General features: G+C 33.0%; 2 protein-coding genes across 5 annotated transcripts in view; both read right to left on the bottom strand.

Annotated features, from left to right (window-relative positions):
* Nucleotides 1–298: 298 nt before the first annotated feature.
* Nucleotides 299–2,297, bottom strand: LOC107842220 (probable beta-1,3-galactosyltransferase 2; the record flags this gene model as incomplete). Of its 3 annotated transcripts, none has more annotated exon segments than XM_047396424.1 (4): nucleotides 299–510; nucleotides 905–978; nucleotides 1,179–1,278; nucleotides 1,898–2,297. In XM_047396424.1, coding segments are annotated over 4 exon segments (505 nt in total), but the record flags the coding sequence as incomplete, so codon positions are not given.
* Nucleotides 2,298–8,180: 5,883 nt separating this feature from the next.
* The window catches only part of LOC107842222 (NEDD8-activating enzyme E1 regulatory subunit AXR1), a gene marked incomplete in the record, with an annotated part of 19,279 nt that continues 11,714 nt past the window's right edge, over nucleotides 8,181–15,745 (bottom strand). Inside the window, 11 exon segments of one of the 2 annotated variants that reach the window (XM_047396422.1) lie at nucleotides 8,181–8,604; nucleotides 8,682–8,780; nucleotides 8,909–9,089; nucleotides 9,179–9,262; nucleotides 10,817–10,858; nucleotides 11,033–11,118; nucleotides 12,294–12,456; nucleotides 12,775–12,848; nucleotides 13,662–13,750; nucleotides 15,122–15,215; nucleotides 15,317–15,467. In XM_047396422.1, coding sequence (XP_047252378.1) covers nucleotides 8,697–8,780; nucleotides 8,909–9,089; nucleotides 9,179–9,262; nucleotides 10,817–10,858; nucleotides 11,033–11,118; nucleotides 12,294–12,456; nucleotides 12,775–12,848; nucleotides 13,662–13,750; nucleotides 15,122–15,215; nucleotides 15,317–15,467 — 1,048 coding nt within the window. 2 annotated transcript variants of the gene reach the window in all.

Raw genomic sequence — 15,745 nt, 5'->3', positions numbered from 1 at the left:
AGCAGCATAACCCAGAAGGAGAGAGCATTTTGTCTTTGTATAAATTCTTCCTATGAAGAAAAAGTCAAGTTAATTGAGCAGAAGAGAAATACTCAAATATACATATATGATTTGTGCAATTTAGAATGTTTAGCAGAAGCAAAATCCCTCACCTATGACCAATGACGAATCGAATGATTATTCCTTTCTCTTCTTCAAGCTTCCTTCTTTTGTCACCTGTTAAATCAACAATGTTGCATATCAGATAAAACAAATGCCAGCACGAGACGAGTTAAGGCATAGGGCGCGGTCATTAAACCTTGTGGCATCCATGTAGCGCGAACTGAATCCCTTCTTTTTCTGCTACTAAACGCGGTGTTTATTCCTACCACCATAAAATATTTCCTTTTTCTTCGTGATTCATCTTTTTCGATCTCTTCTGATATCGGAGCTCCACTAAGAATCAACTCCTGTGTTGCTTTTGCTGCAGCCAATTCCATCTCCAAATTTGAAATTGTTTTGTCTAATGTCCTGTACAAGATATGCAGTTATTCATCAGCATTCACATTATATATGTTTCTCATATCTAATGCAAAGTTTCAGTTGTAATTTATCAAAACTATAAGAAATACTCCCTCCGTTTCAATCTGTTGTATGTCGTACCTACCTCTTTAGTCCGTTTCAATAAGAATGCCGCCACTTTCATTTTTTGGCAACCCTTTGATTCTAACTTTCTATATAACATGTTTAAGGTCACAAGATTAAACAACATTTTGGTACATTCTACTTATATTTAGTTTAAGACCATAAAATTCAAGAGTCTTTTTTTACTTACTTAAACTCCGTGCAAGTCAAGACCAGACAAACAAATTGAAACAGACGGAGTAATAGAAAAGAAAGGAAAAGAGGATTGAGCAAAACTCACTCAATAGCATGATTCGCCTTGGAAACATTCCCAAAAATATCTTTAGATACAAGTTTTATATCTTTCTGCTGCAACTTAACCAAAAAAAGGAAAAGATCAAAGTTAAATGTTTGGTTGAGGGAAATGAACAAGAAAGTCAGAGATTATTTTCTAGTACTTAGAATGTACGTTGCTCGGACTCTTCAAAAATACTGATAGTGCATATTGGATCCTCCAAAAGTAATACATTTTTGGAGGATCTGACATGATATGGCGTAGAATTAGGAATACTTACAAATTTTGTAATGCATCCTTCTGAAACTAACTTCAATTTTTCAGCTTCAACTGTAGTTGTTCTTGTAATTCCTCCTTCTGTTTCAGAAATTGTCCACATTCTGCAATCAATAAATGCTTACAATACTGTCAAAGTATCATTTCTCATGAATTGATTTCCAAATACATGATCATTGTGTAAGATATTTCGTCGTATAAAAGATAACTGCAGGTATTAGAAGCAGGAAAATAAAAAAGGTTATCTGCCACAGTATGATTAAAATACACTGATAGCGTAAAACAATTTTACACTGCCAAAATATGTAAGTAAAATCCATTTTCAAAATAATTAATCTCATCTCTTTACATCATATGCCAATTCATCCATTTTTTTAATTTTACAATCTTAACGATTTTTGAATACTTGATCAACACCTAAAAATGTAAAGACATCAATCAAGGGTAGTCCGGTGCATTAAAGCTCTCGCTATGCCTGGGTTCAGGGAAAGGCCGAACCACAAGGGTCTATTGTACGATGCAGCCTCACTTTACATTTTTGCTAGGGATTGTTTCCATGTCTTGAACCCGTGGTCACATGGCAACAACTTTACCAGTTACTCCAAGGTTCCCTTCCAAACAAAATTCTTCAAATACACAGAAAAGATCTCATACCCAATCAAGAGAAGTGAAACAACACTACAAGAATTCAGTCTTTCTTGAAAAAGAAGTGAATAAATTTACCTGTTTGTGAAGATCATTCCAGCACAAAAACTACCAACAAGACATAGAAAAAGACTCCATTTTTGAGAAACTACACTTTTTGATGGCCTTTCTGTTGCTCCTCTATTCTTGAAATACATTTTTACAATACACTTCAATCCTTCAATAATCCCATATACACAACATAATCAGAGGTCTCAGGTTCGACCTTTCACCCTTTACTTCAATGCGAGTACGGCCACAAACCAAGAGACTTTTTTAGCAAAACCCCATATGCACTACACGATAATGGACTCGAATCAAGATTAGTCGGAGCTTTAATGCAAATACCAGATACAAACAAACCAAGAAGGATATAATTTTTACAGCAAAAAGTAAATCCTAGGAACAAACTTTGAGGAAGATACAGTTGTTAATAGAACTTTATTGAAAGAAAGAAAGGCTAAGGTTTACAATATAATCTGAAAAGCATAAAACTAACTAAAACAAAAGTAGGCTATATATACATAGCCAATAACCTAAAGGTCCATAAACTAAAGGCCCAATAACATATGGGCTAACATCCCCCCTCAAACTCTCAATGCTTATTGCTGTTGCATGGGGTGGGGTGGGGGGTGGGGGGCGGGGGGGTGTTCTTGGAACGCAACTGAAGACAGCATAGCTACATGTACCAAATTTACCAAACTGTCTTTTTCAAGATTGAGGACCTTTCTCCTATAATGAAATGGGGTTCATGAATCATGAGCAAACTGTACTAGTTCTTTTGCTACAGTGGCTTAAATAAATGCCCTTCTTGAATGTTTGCATATCTGTAACGGTTCGACAAAATTCACTAGCTTTCACTCAAACTTTATATTTATAGTATTAAAACTTCATGTAATATGTACCAATAATTTATTCAGAATACAATAAGAAAAAAATATTATGGTCTAGTGAGCAGCGGCACTCTTGCAGAGCCATCTTGTGCTAAGGGTGTCAAATGACACTAATTCATCGAAAAATAACACTGTTTAGCTAGGTGAAAATTTTAGTTTTACATATATATATATATATATAGTACTTCTTCCGTTTCGGAATAAGTAAATTATTGGGGTATTTATTGGTGTTTTAAAATAAGTGAATCATTAAATTTTTTTTCAAATTTCCTTATGATTTGATAATCAATTAACTTTTGAAAAAGTATTACAAAGTCAATTTTTTTTTTTTTGGGATAAAAATGAAAAGTTGTATTAAATTTATATTTTTAATGTTTTTTTCTTAATATGTGTGCCAAAATCCAACAATTCATTTACTATGAAACGGAGAAAATAAATGTTAGTGTGTCTACTTTTTTTATATGTGACATTCTTTAATAAAATTTCTGATTCCGCTACTGTTATCAAATATATGCTTGACAGTTTGCATTTAAGTGATTGGAGAATCAGAATAGAAAAAAGTTGAAGGGAATCTATAGAATCTTGACATGTGTAAGCAGATTATAAGCTTTTTGTTCTGTCAGAAAAGAAAATTTCATCTGATACTACTGTGTCACTGTGTGTATTTGGCATTTTAAATTCATGTTTAGCTTAAAATATATTATCCATATTGATTAATTAAGTAGTTCTGAATTTGCTTCTATCGCAAATAGTTTTTTTATCCTACAAAGAAAGATAGAGATAATGTTGTACCGTTCATCTTCTTCAGATTCTACTTATGTGATTATTCTGCATATGTCATTACCCCTCGATCTCAAAATAAGTAATATCTTATCAAAACCATTTTGTTCAAAATAAATCTCACTTTAGGAACTCAAGACAAAATTTAGTAATATATTTTTTTCAATTTTTGTGAGGCATTTATTAAGGAGGAATAGTTTAGTAAACTACAATTATTTTATTAAATTTATAATAGATGTGTTTGTTTGTTTTTTTGCTAATGTAACACTTATTTTGCAATGAAAAAAGTATTATTATTGTTTATTAATTAACTAAGTATTGTTTTAGGTAGCGAAAGTGACAATCAAGGTTAGGGAACTTCACTTATTTTGTTCTGCTTCATATCTTGTCACTTTTATATCTCTACCTACTGATTTTTTTATTTTTTATTTTGGAAACTTCCTTTCCCAAATAAAAATAAATAAATCTACTTTTAGCACATTAACTAACATTCTAATACAGTACTCTTTCCGTTTTAAAATAATTGGTCTTTTAAAAAAAAAAATATTTGTTTCAGTTAATTTTTTTTTAAATATTTGTTTCAATTTAATTCTTTTTTATGAAATTAAAATAACTTTATTATGTTCTTTCAATACTATCCATGTTATTAAATGACTAAATAAAGCGTATATATTTAAATTTGTATTTTCAAAACACAATTGCTAAGACTAATTTGGTAAAATAAATTCCTCGTAAATATTTTTAAAGAGAGTATCATGTCAACAAAGACCAAATATTTTAAAAAGAAAGAAAATACTTTCTTTTCTCAAAATAAAATAAAGTTCCTGACTATTTGGTCTGAAATTAACTGATAATGAATGCAATTTTGTGTCAATTAGGAGTCGTTTGGTAGAGTGTATAAGAATAATGCAAAATATGGCGTGTTAGTAATGCTTGTGTTAGCTATGCTTGTATTTTTCTTATGCAGTGTTTGGTTTGATGTATTAAAAATAGCATGAATTACATAATTATTTTTTTTTACAGAAATACGTTTCATATATATGTTGGAAAGGATGCGGAAAATTTTTTGAGGGATAATAGTATCTTTAATCATGTTAATGCATGTATTAGATCCATTGCATTGCTAATAACATGGATTTTGAGATATTAGTAATACACACCTCAATACATAGTAGAGTGTATAACTAATGCTTGCATTACTTATACATTGGGTGAAAAAATATATCAAATAAGGTACTAATAATACACATTAAACTAATACATGCATTAACTTTTCAATACACTCAACCAAACGACCGCTTAGAATTCATTAAGAGGTAATTGCTCCCAACTAGGATCTTATTTTTAGCTGGGTTTAATTAGAAATTTTTAATTATGGATTGAAGGATTTATTCATCGTGCTATACCTTGGTAACTTATCACGCTTTGTATCTACATTTAATGGGTGGGAGCTTGGAGTAACTGGTAAAGTTGTTGTCGTGTGATCAAGAGATCACAAGTTCAAGCCTTGAAAACAGTCTCCGGTAGAAATGTAAGATAAGGCGCCGTACAATACACCTTTGTGGTGAGAAACTTCCCCAAATCCTACATAGCGAGAACTTTACTGTATCAGTACCCTTTTTAGTATCTACATTTAACCATACTAAGTTACCATGGTTAAGTCTTATTTATGATTTAGTGAAAAGAGTGTGTGAGAATACGTGTCATATATTTATTAGATTAAGGCAAATATTACTCTCTCCATTTCTTTTTTGATTATCACGTTTTATTTTTCGAGAGTCAGTTTGATTAATTGTTAAAGTTAAATTAGACTAGATTAATTCATTATTTTTAAATGAAAATTTGGATATTCAAAAACTATACAAAGTACTAGAAGTTATAATTTTTTTCATATTAATATGATAGAAAACTGCATTTTGATTAATTGTTAAAGTTAAATTAGACTAGATTAATTCATTATTCTTAAATGAAAATTTGGATATTCAAAAACTATACAAAGTACTAGAAGTTATAATTTTTTTCATATTAATATGATAGAAAACTGCATTTTAAAATATTAATCAAAACTTATATTGTTAGACTCTTAAAAAAGAATTCGAGACAGCTAAAAGGGAATGGAAAAAGTGTGTGGGTGGAAAGTGTCATCTAAGTTGGAGACTTTCAATATTATATATATAACCTCTATCTCAAATTATCTACCGTGTTTCTCTTTTACACATTTCTTAAAAAAATGATAAGATTTCTATTATTAGATTTAATAATGGCATATTTCTCAATAATTAAACTATTATTTTAGGCCCTTTATATTCATTGATGATTGTGACATGTTTGGAAACACACAAAAATTGAATTGAACATAGGAACATAGCAACCCATAAATGATTAAGAAGAGTTGGTAAAAGAACAGTTCAGAGTTTCTTTTTTATTTTATGTTTTTAGATACTAATACTAAAGTAGTACGTACGTACTCCTTCCTTTTAAAATACTTGCTGCTTTGAAATATTTATTTCAAAATATTAATTGTCTTTATTTAAAATATTCATTTTAAAATATTCTACAATGGGGCACGCAAATCCTAAAAACGCAGTTTCTCCTAAAAATGACATTTCTGATTAGAAAATGCACTAGATATTTATCTAAATTAAATCAGTAGGTCTTTGAATGGATTCCACATTAGACCAAAGCGTTGATCTCTGAAAAAATAATACTTGAGCTTCAGAAGCTTCTGATCTAGTAGGTCCATAAAATTCACTAGAATAAATGATATTGTTGAACCAAGCAAAATAATAAGCAATAAAATCAAAGATGCTAAAGCCCCCTAAACTATAAGATTAGTAAACCTATGATTTTAGAATTTCAAAATACTTCTTTTTTTCATTTCACCTTTAGTATTATCTTGAAGACTATAAATTACTCAATTATGATACATAAATAAAATAAATATTCCATGAAGAACATTATATCTTAGAAAATAATCATATAGATAATGGTAAAATAACAAACAGTACTCATCCTATTTTTATTTTTTTTTAAATAGGTGTAAATAAAAAAACACTATAAATATTTCTGAGAGAAATAGAGAGTAACAACCAAGAGTGATACGTGGTCCTGATCGTGTCAAAGAACTTTTCGTGGAAATGACACACTTCTCAGTTTACAAGAACTAATTATTTATTTTTCATTTTTTTTCGTAGTAATATTTATTCCATCAAATTTGATTGTTTTTTTCTAAGAGGAAAGATAAATTAATTTAAAATATAATCTCGTAATAATTTATTTTTTGGGATCAGACTATCCCTAAGCAATTCATGATGGCATGCATAAAGGAAGGCTGTACGTGTAGCTTAATAAGTGTTAACTTTTTTGGAACTTTTCCTTTTTTTGTCTTAATTATCAGTGTGATTAATCCACATCCATTACCCATAGATTAGTAATATATCAAAGCTACTTACACCATCATCATAGGTTGTGCTGAAGTGGTCGGTTTACTCCACTCTTAATCAAAGATTTTGAATTTAAGCCTGGGGTATGGAAAAAAAAAATTGTTGGGAGTGTTACCCTCTGAATGAACCCTACAGTGTATGATTTGAATTAGTTGGGGCTCCAATGCAGATACTGGACACGGGATTTAAAAAAAAGGCTACTTACACCAACCTATATATTGCATGATTGTTTGGTCTGTGGCTGAAAAAAGGAAGAATTTTTTTCGGATAAGAATTTCTGTTGTTTGAACGAAAGCAGAATATTAAAGGAAAGTGGAGCTAAATGGTGTGTTTGGTACAAAGGAAAATGTTTCTCCTAAAAAAGAAGTGAAATTTTTACTTATTTTTCCAATGTCCAGTAAGTAAAAATATTATTGCAAAAACATTATATATAAACTAAAAAAATACCATGGAATGGAGAGTGGGGTGGGTTGAGTGGGTGGAGAGGAGATAATGAACGTAAAGTCACTTATGAAATTTTTTTTTTTTCTACTTTTATTAAGAAAGATATTTTTTCTTATTTTTTATATATATACCATACCATGCCAATCCCTACTTATCAATGTGGTCACCAAGAATCATGTGATTCAAGAGGGAAAAGAATTATTCAGACGGTAAATATTTATTTGTTCTGAATGTTTGCCTCACCCTGATGAATGGGTAGTGATAAAAGTTAAAGTAATGATGTGCATTAATTAACTATAGCTAAATGTAAAATCACATGCCATGTACTTTATGAATTGATGCAGAAACTGGGCGTGAAAGTTTTTTTCAATATTTTGGTAATGCAACAAAGCTACGAGTTTAAATTTTAAGTCTGTATTCTAGGATAACGACATTAGGTGTTATCAGAATTCTAAATTTAATTTTTCTACGCGTTTAGTGAATTTATTAATACAAATACAGGATTTGAGCAAAAACGATTAGATTCGATGGAGCTCGATCCTTAACCTTCTAGCTTTAGCCACTGCTACTAGAACATATGGATACCGATATGTTCTAGAATATATCGAGCCTGGAGAAAGTAAAGTGTACACAGACCTTGGGGACATTGTTAGGTAGAGAGGCTGTTTTCGGAAGACACTCGACTCAGAGAAAGCAAAAATGCAACATTTATGAAGACACAAGCAATAACGGAGTAGCAATAAGAAAATAGAGGCATACAAATGAGAAGAAACAAATTGAACTACAAGTATATTATAGGGCTTAATGTGCTGAGGTATTAAATGGTTGAGAAATGAGCATTAGTTGGATCAAATTGCAGCCTGAAGGTAAGAAAAATGAGATGAAATAGGATATCAAAAATGAAACAATCCCTAATCAACTGATTATACCATGTATCTGTTTCTAGAACAGCTAAAACTAACATTTTGGTCCGTAACATGTTCAAACCCATGACATGCACCTAAACCACACATCACGCGTAGTGGCTGACGCTGTTACCTCTGGACCAGAGTCCAGGGCGCTTGTTTGTGTTCAAATTTAGAAATATTCTCTCGTTAAATAATCTCTTTCACTGATCCTAAATTTCCTGCAAATCACGTGTGGCATGGAAAACTTTCGTCTTCACATGCTCCATAAGAAATGCAATCTGCCAAGAGTGAAAGCGAAAACTATCAGGCCCGGTGAACCTATGAATACAGAGTAAAGTTGAAAGAAAGGACATGCCTGTAAATTCGGAGACTACAGCAACAACAGTTGAGACTTGTGATCAATGCCATTAAAGATGAAAGTCCCAGACATGGGAATGAATTGTCTAGTGATGAGCTGCATCGAACACAACAAAATAGACCTTAGATTACTGCTCCGATAAAACATGGCTGTATATCCAAGTAAAGTAGAAGTTTCGAAAAAAAGAAGCAAGATTCACGATAAAAAATGAAGCAGACACGAACCTTGATCACTTCTTGGGATGCAACTCCTCCAACGAAGGCAGCTACAGCATGAAGCTCCGAAGCACCATATCGACACATCTCCTTAATAAGGTCCTCTGATAAGGTGGAGCCATTGCAACCAAGGTCGTTGAGTAGGCCAACAACGGTAGTTTTCAGCCGGGATATATCTTCATCCATCTCACTACCAAGAAATTCTTAAAAGTCAGATGGTCATAAATTAGCTTTTCCTTTAGAAATGAAATTGTATGGATGAAAAGCATCAGTCCTTACCCATCAAATTGGCCAGGAAATTTGTTATAGTTTGCAGCAAACCGGTCAGCTGCTCGAAGAAGAATATAAAGACCCGCAGCAGTACTGCCATAAAAAGGGAGTATGCAAAAGCTCCCTAATGAAAGACTATTTATGCAAAATAACTAATGTTTGGAAGATCAACAACCGGCATATGCATTCAAATACAAAAATATTAACAGTTCGGCAAAAAGAAAATTTTTGAGCACCCATTCGGAATACAAGATATTTGCTGTCTTTAAGAATATCATACTACATGAACAAGTCAAACTCTCCTTAAGCCCCAAATTATTATTTTTTAATTGTTAAAAGTATCATATTAATCTCAACAACAAGTTTTTATCATCGCATTTCTTTATTCCGCCCCACCCTACATTTACATGGCCAAAGAAGTTCCACTGATGGAAAGAGAACTGAGAGATACATCAGACAGCAACTGTTAACAACGACAATCCAGTTTCCAGCATCCTCCTAACAGATAAATTGTTTCAAAGGGTAGCGTCTATCGTTATTTCATCTCAGCACTAAATACTACTCCCTCTGTCCCAAAAGAAGTGTCAGCTTAGCGAAAAAATTTGTCCCAAAATAAGTGTCTTAGGAATTCAAGACAAATATGTTTTTTCCAACTATATCCTTATACTCCATCTTCTTAATAGTGTTCAATTTTCAAGAGATATTTATTAAGTAGGGATAGTTTAGTAAACTATCATTGTATTTATTAATTTCTTAATGGACATGATATTTGCGAAGGTGCCACTTATTTTAGGACTGAAGGAGTATTATTGTAGCCAGTATTTCTTTTCTTCCACATCCATTTTCAACTTCATCGTGAAAAGCAATTCAAACAAGCTTGGACAATATTACATCCCTAATTTTTCAAACATATGATACCAAAGACCAGCAAAAGATACTGTCAAATATCTTTTCGCTGAAAAACGGTTTAGTTCAGGCTTCGCTTCCATCATACCTTCTGAATGACTAAATGGCTGCAGTTTCAAGTCTATCGAAACATTAAAGTACTTTCTCTTTTCCTTGCCTTTTCCCGAGTTAACCATCTATTTACCTTTTTCTCAGAAAAAGATGCCATTGCAATATTAGAAGTAGCACACAGGCACACTATCAGCATGATTACTAGAAAGTACACATCTTCAAAAGACATTTACGACAAAGTGAAGGAACCACAAAAAATAGTACAAAGTAATTTTCAGAAGCAAGTCCATCCTAATGCCTGCATAATAAAATGTAGCTATCAAATCACCAACTTCTCATTCTCAAAGCAATAATTATTTTATTCCTAATGCTTTGATTAGCATCACTTGCAAAGTTAGTAGTTTTCAATAAAACCCTGGTTAGCTGATAACATAGAAGCAGCTGGACTAAATGGTGCCTTCATTAAGTCAAGCATGCAAATATCTTAAAATGAGAGATCCTTCATTAAAAGAACTTGAAATACTCCTACTTCAACAGAAAAGGTCTTAATAACCCAAAGTATGCCTCCAAAATCTGTTTTTCAAAATTTGGAAGTTCATATGGGACTTCACAAGAAGCCCTTGGGAAAAGATTTAGAAAAAGAATGTCCACCATGAAAATGGCAGGGGGCTTTAGCCAGGATAGACTTACTTTTCAGGAAGTACTTTAAGAGAGTTGGCTTCTTGCAAAGTCCTGTTATTTGGTATCACAAAACAATCAACGTATCATGAAAGGATCATGTCGGTTCGAAGAGCTAAAATTATCCCAACGAACCCTTCCTATTTCAATTTATATCACTGAAGATGTTTCCAACTCGAGGTCATTAGACCGTGTCAATCCATATTCCTATGGTAAGCAATTACATACCCATGATCCTCATCTATCAGATACTTCTGCAACTCTGGTTGAGCAGGAGAGTTAAACTCGTCCTCAACGAGCCGATATCTGCAAACCTAACATAACGGAAAGACAAAATTTCAGCGACAGGAAACTAAACATCCAGCCAGAAATAATGATGTTGAATGGAATTTGCTGACAGCTAGCGGTGGAAATTGTTGTCATCCTAAGAAAGATGCACCATCTTGTCAGCAGTCTCTTCAAAATTTGTTTCCAAGTCATGATCTTAATATTGACATAAAGCATCACTATCGTAGTATCTTATCACTAACATAGCAACAAAATCAACCACCAAAATCATGCAGGTAAAAGGAGGAGATTTTAAGATTCTTCCATGACAGCATAGCTGAACACACTTTGTGAAGCATATAGTTTTTGAGGCCATTGAGAATTTTCAAACAATTGCCTGAATCAAATACAGGAGCAAGACCAGGAATATGTGTTCCCAAGCTAGCATCCGTCTGCCTAACAGGATCCACCCCCCCATCGCACCTGTAGTGAAGGACTTAACAAGGCATGTGCCAAATAAGATACAACAACATACACAGTATTCTGGGGAGGGTAAGTTTACGCACTACCTCAAAGGTGAGGTGAGGTAGAGAGGCTGTTTCCAATATACCCCCGGCTCAAGACAAAAATGTGCTAAATAAGATAACCCGTTTAATAGTTTAGGGCCTTTTCTGAATGGCTCTTAGGATGAACTCAAATTTAACCACTTCAGGAAAGGAGGACAAGAAGAGCCGTGAGAAAAGAGACAGACAGGATCACAAATTCATACCACAAAAGCAGCAAGCAGAGGAGTCCTTTTCATAAGGGTTAAACAGATTGATACTCTCTCTATTCAATTTATGTGTCTTCTGTTTCAAAAATAATTTCATCTTTCTACATATAGTAAGATTTTTATTCCAATATTCCTATTTTACCCATAATGCATCTCCCTTGTTGGAATGACGTGGCATCTAAAAGACCACAAAATTCAAAGAGTATTTTGGCATGTTATACACATTTAGTTTTAAGACCACAAAATTCAAAATCCTTTCACATTCTTAAACTGCATGTCCGATCAAACTAAGACACATAAAATGAAACCAAAAGAATATATGGTTTATGTAGCAAGAAATATGATATGTTCCAAATTGTAAACAGGAAGCAGATTCACATAGCATAAAGAAGTAATTCTAGATGGATGGACATTCAAAGTAAGGGAATAGAAAACATGAAATCCCCTTACAGCAATTTTCCTAGCATTTTTACAAAAGCTCTTTATATTCGCCTTGGAGATGCTGGCTGGATCCCTACTGATTTTCTTGAGTAGATTCTTGACCCTTTCCTCCATATCACGAAAATCAGCCTCAGCCTTGGCTTGGTAGGTTTTTTGCAGGTTTATATACAATCTGCAATAGAGTCAACAGTCCAAGCATCAATAAACAAACTACCATAAATCTTACTCCCTCCGTTTCAATTTGTTTGTCCCACTTTGTTTTTCTGTCCGTTTCAAAAAGAAAGCTTCTTTCCTTTTTTGACAACTTTTAAATTTCAACAAACAGACCACAAGATTTGGCACATTCAACTTATCTTTAGTTTAAAAACACAAAATTCAAAAGTCTTCTTTAATTTCTTAAATTCCATATCAAGTCAAAATTGGACAATCAATTCGAAACAGAGGGAGTAATAAAAATTTAATATGTAGTGAAGAAACTTAAAGCACTAACTCAGTTGATGATGTCATGTCTGGTATCGACCCCTCAAGAGGTGTCTCCCCACCACCTTCATTAGCTATGAACTCCTAGGAATGAAAGAAAATATATCATATCGATCACCAACTTCTACTAATGCAAGGAAATATTGATATAGAGAACATACACAGGTTGCTTGATAAAAGCTACTAACAAAAATGTATTTGCTGAAGGAAAATAGAATGAAACCTTGAACCAAAATGAAGAGAGACAATGTGCTAATTTTTTGTGGATACTAACAGAATAATGCATATGCAGATTAGCATATATATCAATTAAAAGAAAGCCATGAACATAGGGAAGATTATTTTTCACGGAATAGTTCCCAAATTAAACCTCACTTGTCTAATCCATCAAATACCTCAGATTTTCTTGTGAAAATGTGGAATAGCAACAAAGACAGAGATCGGAAGGACCATCTCATTATAGAGGCTAAAGCCAGAGCTCTCCATCACTCAAAGGAAGAACTTGGCAAGGGCCCCTCTATCCCCTGCCCCCATGCTCTTTTGAAAGGAAAACACGCACAAGGAAGATGTAAAGGAAGAACTAAAACAAGTACAAGCAACCTCACCAAAAGAGAACCAGCGGAACTGCTACTTCCAACCTTTACAATCAACTAAAGTCTAAAAAGTCATCAAATGTATGGATTATTTAAGATGTCTATATGTTATTTAGAGCAAAACAATCAGCAAGAATGAAAAAACATCAGCAACGTAAAATCATGTTTTAGTGGACCTATCAACTCGTCAATTCTTCTTCTAATCTGGTTAAATCAACTAATGAGGCTGCAATAGACAATAGTTCCAGAAAATGTTTCCAACTTCCTTCCTGTGTATGTTTTTTCCAAAGAAAATGCAAGTTACCTTCAGGGCTGCTACCAACACCCAAAAATCAGATGAATTGGAATCAACTTCTGTACAACTGTCATTAATAATCTTCTGTAAGTTTGGACCTAGTATATGAAAGAGAAAAGTCAATTATACATTGCCGATCTCATCATCCCGGTTCAAATTAAGAATCCAACTAACTAAATTGAAACCAACATAATATAAAGTTTCAAGAAAGAAATCCTTTACTCCATGAGTATTCTTTTTTTCTGATGAACTAAGATCTACCATCACTATGATACCCTTACAAGTTTAGAAAAGGAAGTATTTAACCAAATGCTAGGCCCACTTATTTTCTAGGATAGTTGTAGTTCAACGACTTTTACCGCTGAGTTATCCTCTTGCATTGAAACGATTTAACCAATCAATTGGGAAAAAAAAGACTAAGACTAGAATAGCCGGCAAGGGGTATAAAATTGCAAATGCATGTTACCCTAATTAGTCCTCTAGTTAGCAATAAAGAGAAACAAGATGATGAATACATAAAACCATTAAAAATTCATAAACTATCTACGAGCAGACAAATATAAGCATATCTTGTATATTGGAGTTTAGCAAAGCCTCTAGATTATTTTTATTTTTAAGTAGTAGAAAAGCCTCCTGACGTATAAAGACAAGGTTTATTTTCAACTTTGGTAAGATCGTAATGGATTATGTAAAATGCCCATATTGACAATACACCAAAAGCATGTTTCTCAGTAAATTGAAGATGTCCCCACCTCAATAGTCTATAGGCAATCATTCTGATAAAACGGGTAAGTAAAAAAATCTATTCAAATTTCGAGAAAGAAACCAGATAATCGAATAAACTGCTGCCAAAGATCACAAGCAACTCTGACACACAAAATTAGGTAAATATATTCATTTAATAGGCAAAGATAAATCTCCCAATTATTTGAGAAGAATGGGAACCAAAGGATGAAAGATGTGAAGCAGCTCCCCATAAATTGGGAATTTCTGACATATAAGAACAAAATTCATTATCTACTAAAATTTCAAATCTGGTTATCAGGCAACCCTCAACTTGATGTTGCGGCCAATTCGATGCAGTTTCCTACATATTATAGAGATTTCACAGAAGAAAACATTCAAATTGATCTTCTTTTACTATGAAATTTTTGAGATCTCTAGGAAGCTGCATAAGATTGTGCCAATAACAACAGGTTATAGTTTGCCTAAAGCAATATTGAAAACATTAAAGAGTTATTGATGTTAATAGATGGACTGATGAGAGTTCTTATTCTTAATGCGGGTGCTCACAGTCTAAAGAAACTGCTACCCAGATTAAAGCACTCACAGCAAACACGGTTTGAACCATTAAGAATCCATCCCAAAAACTCGATAAAATATAAGAAGTCTCCACTAAAATTATTATACAAGATGGAAAAAACTAGTATGAGTTTCTGATACAGCACACAATTCACATATATACTTACCAATCCCTTGTGGAGAAAAGACCTTGTATGATGCTTCCATGGCTTCTCTATAGTTTTCTTCATCCCTCATAATCATCTTGGATTTAATCAAATCCTAAGGCATTTAATAAATCGACCAAATCATATTAGATGGATTAAAAAAAGGAATTATTAAGGATGCAACTGAAGAGGGATTTGAAAAATATATTTTTCAACCTTGAAGTGCTTTTTCTCTTCTCTGGTAGAAGGAAGCTTTCCATCATGAGTATTTGCCCATTCCTCTGCCACCTTAACAAGGATAATAATATATGGTGTGTGTTTATGTGCTACAGCATCAGTTGTGTTTAAATCAATTGTCTCCGCAAACCTGTGGTCATAAGTATGAACGAAATCAGCCCCTTTCTTTATCTTTTTCCTCCTTTTGATGAGGAATATGTATTTGTTAAAAAGAAGAAAGTATGACTCTCACATCAGTGAAATCCTAATCCCCATCAAAAATATATCTAAAATGCATTCACATGTATGGCTTTACACCAAGAGATGCTTTAAAAAATTTATTGATACCCATAAATGACCTACCAAGCTTGCAAATTTTGTGTTACTGTTATTTATATGCACCACACTGCTAGCACAGATGGATCACAA

Source organism: Capsicum annuum, chromosome 9, assembly GCF_002878395.1.
Source record: "Capsicum annuum cultivar UCD-10X-F1 chromosome 9, UCD10Xv1.1, whole genome shotgun sequence".
Lineage (NCBI taxonomy): Eukaryota > Viridiplantae > Streptophyta > Magnoliopsida > Solanales > Solanaceae > Capsicum > Capsicum annuum.
This window is presented reverse-complemented; position numbering and strand designations above follow the sequence as displayed.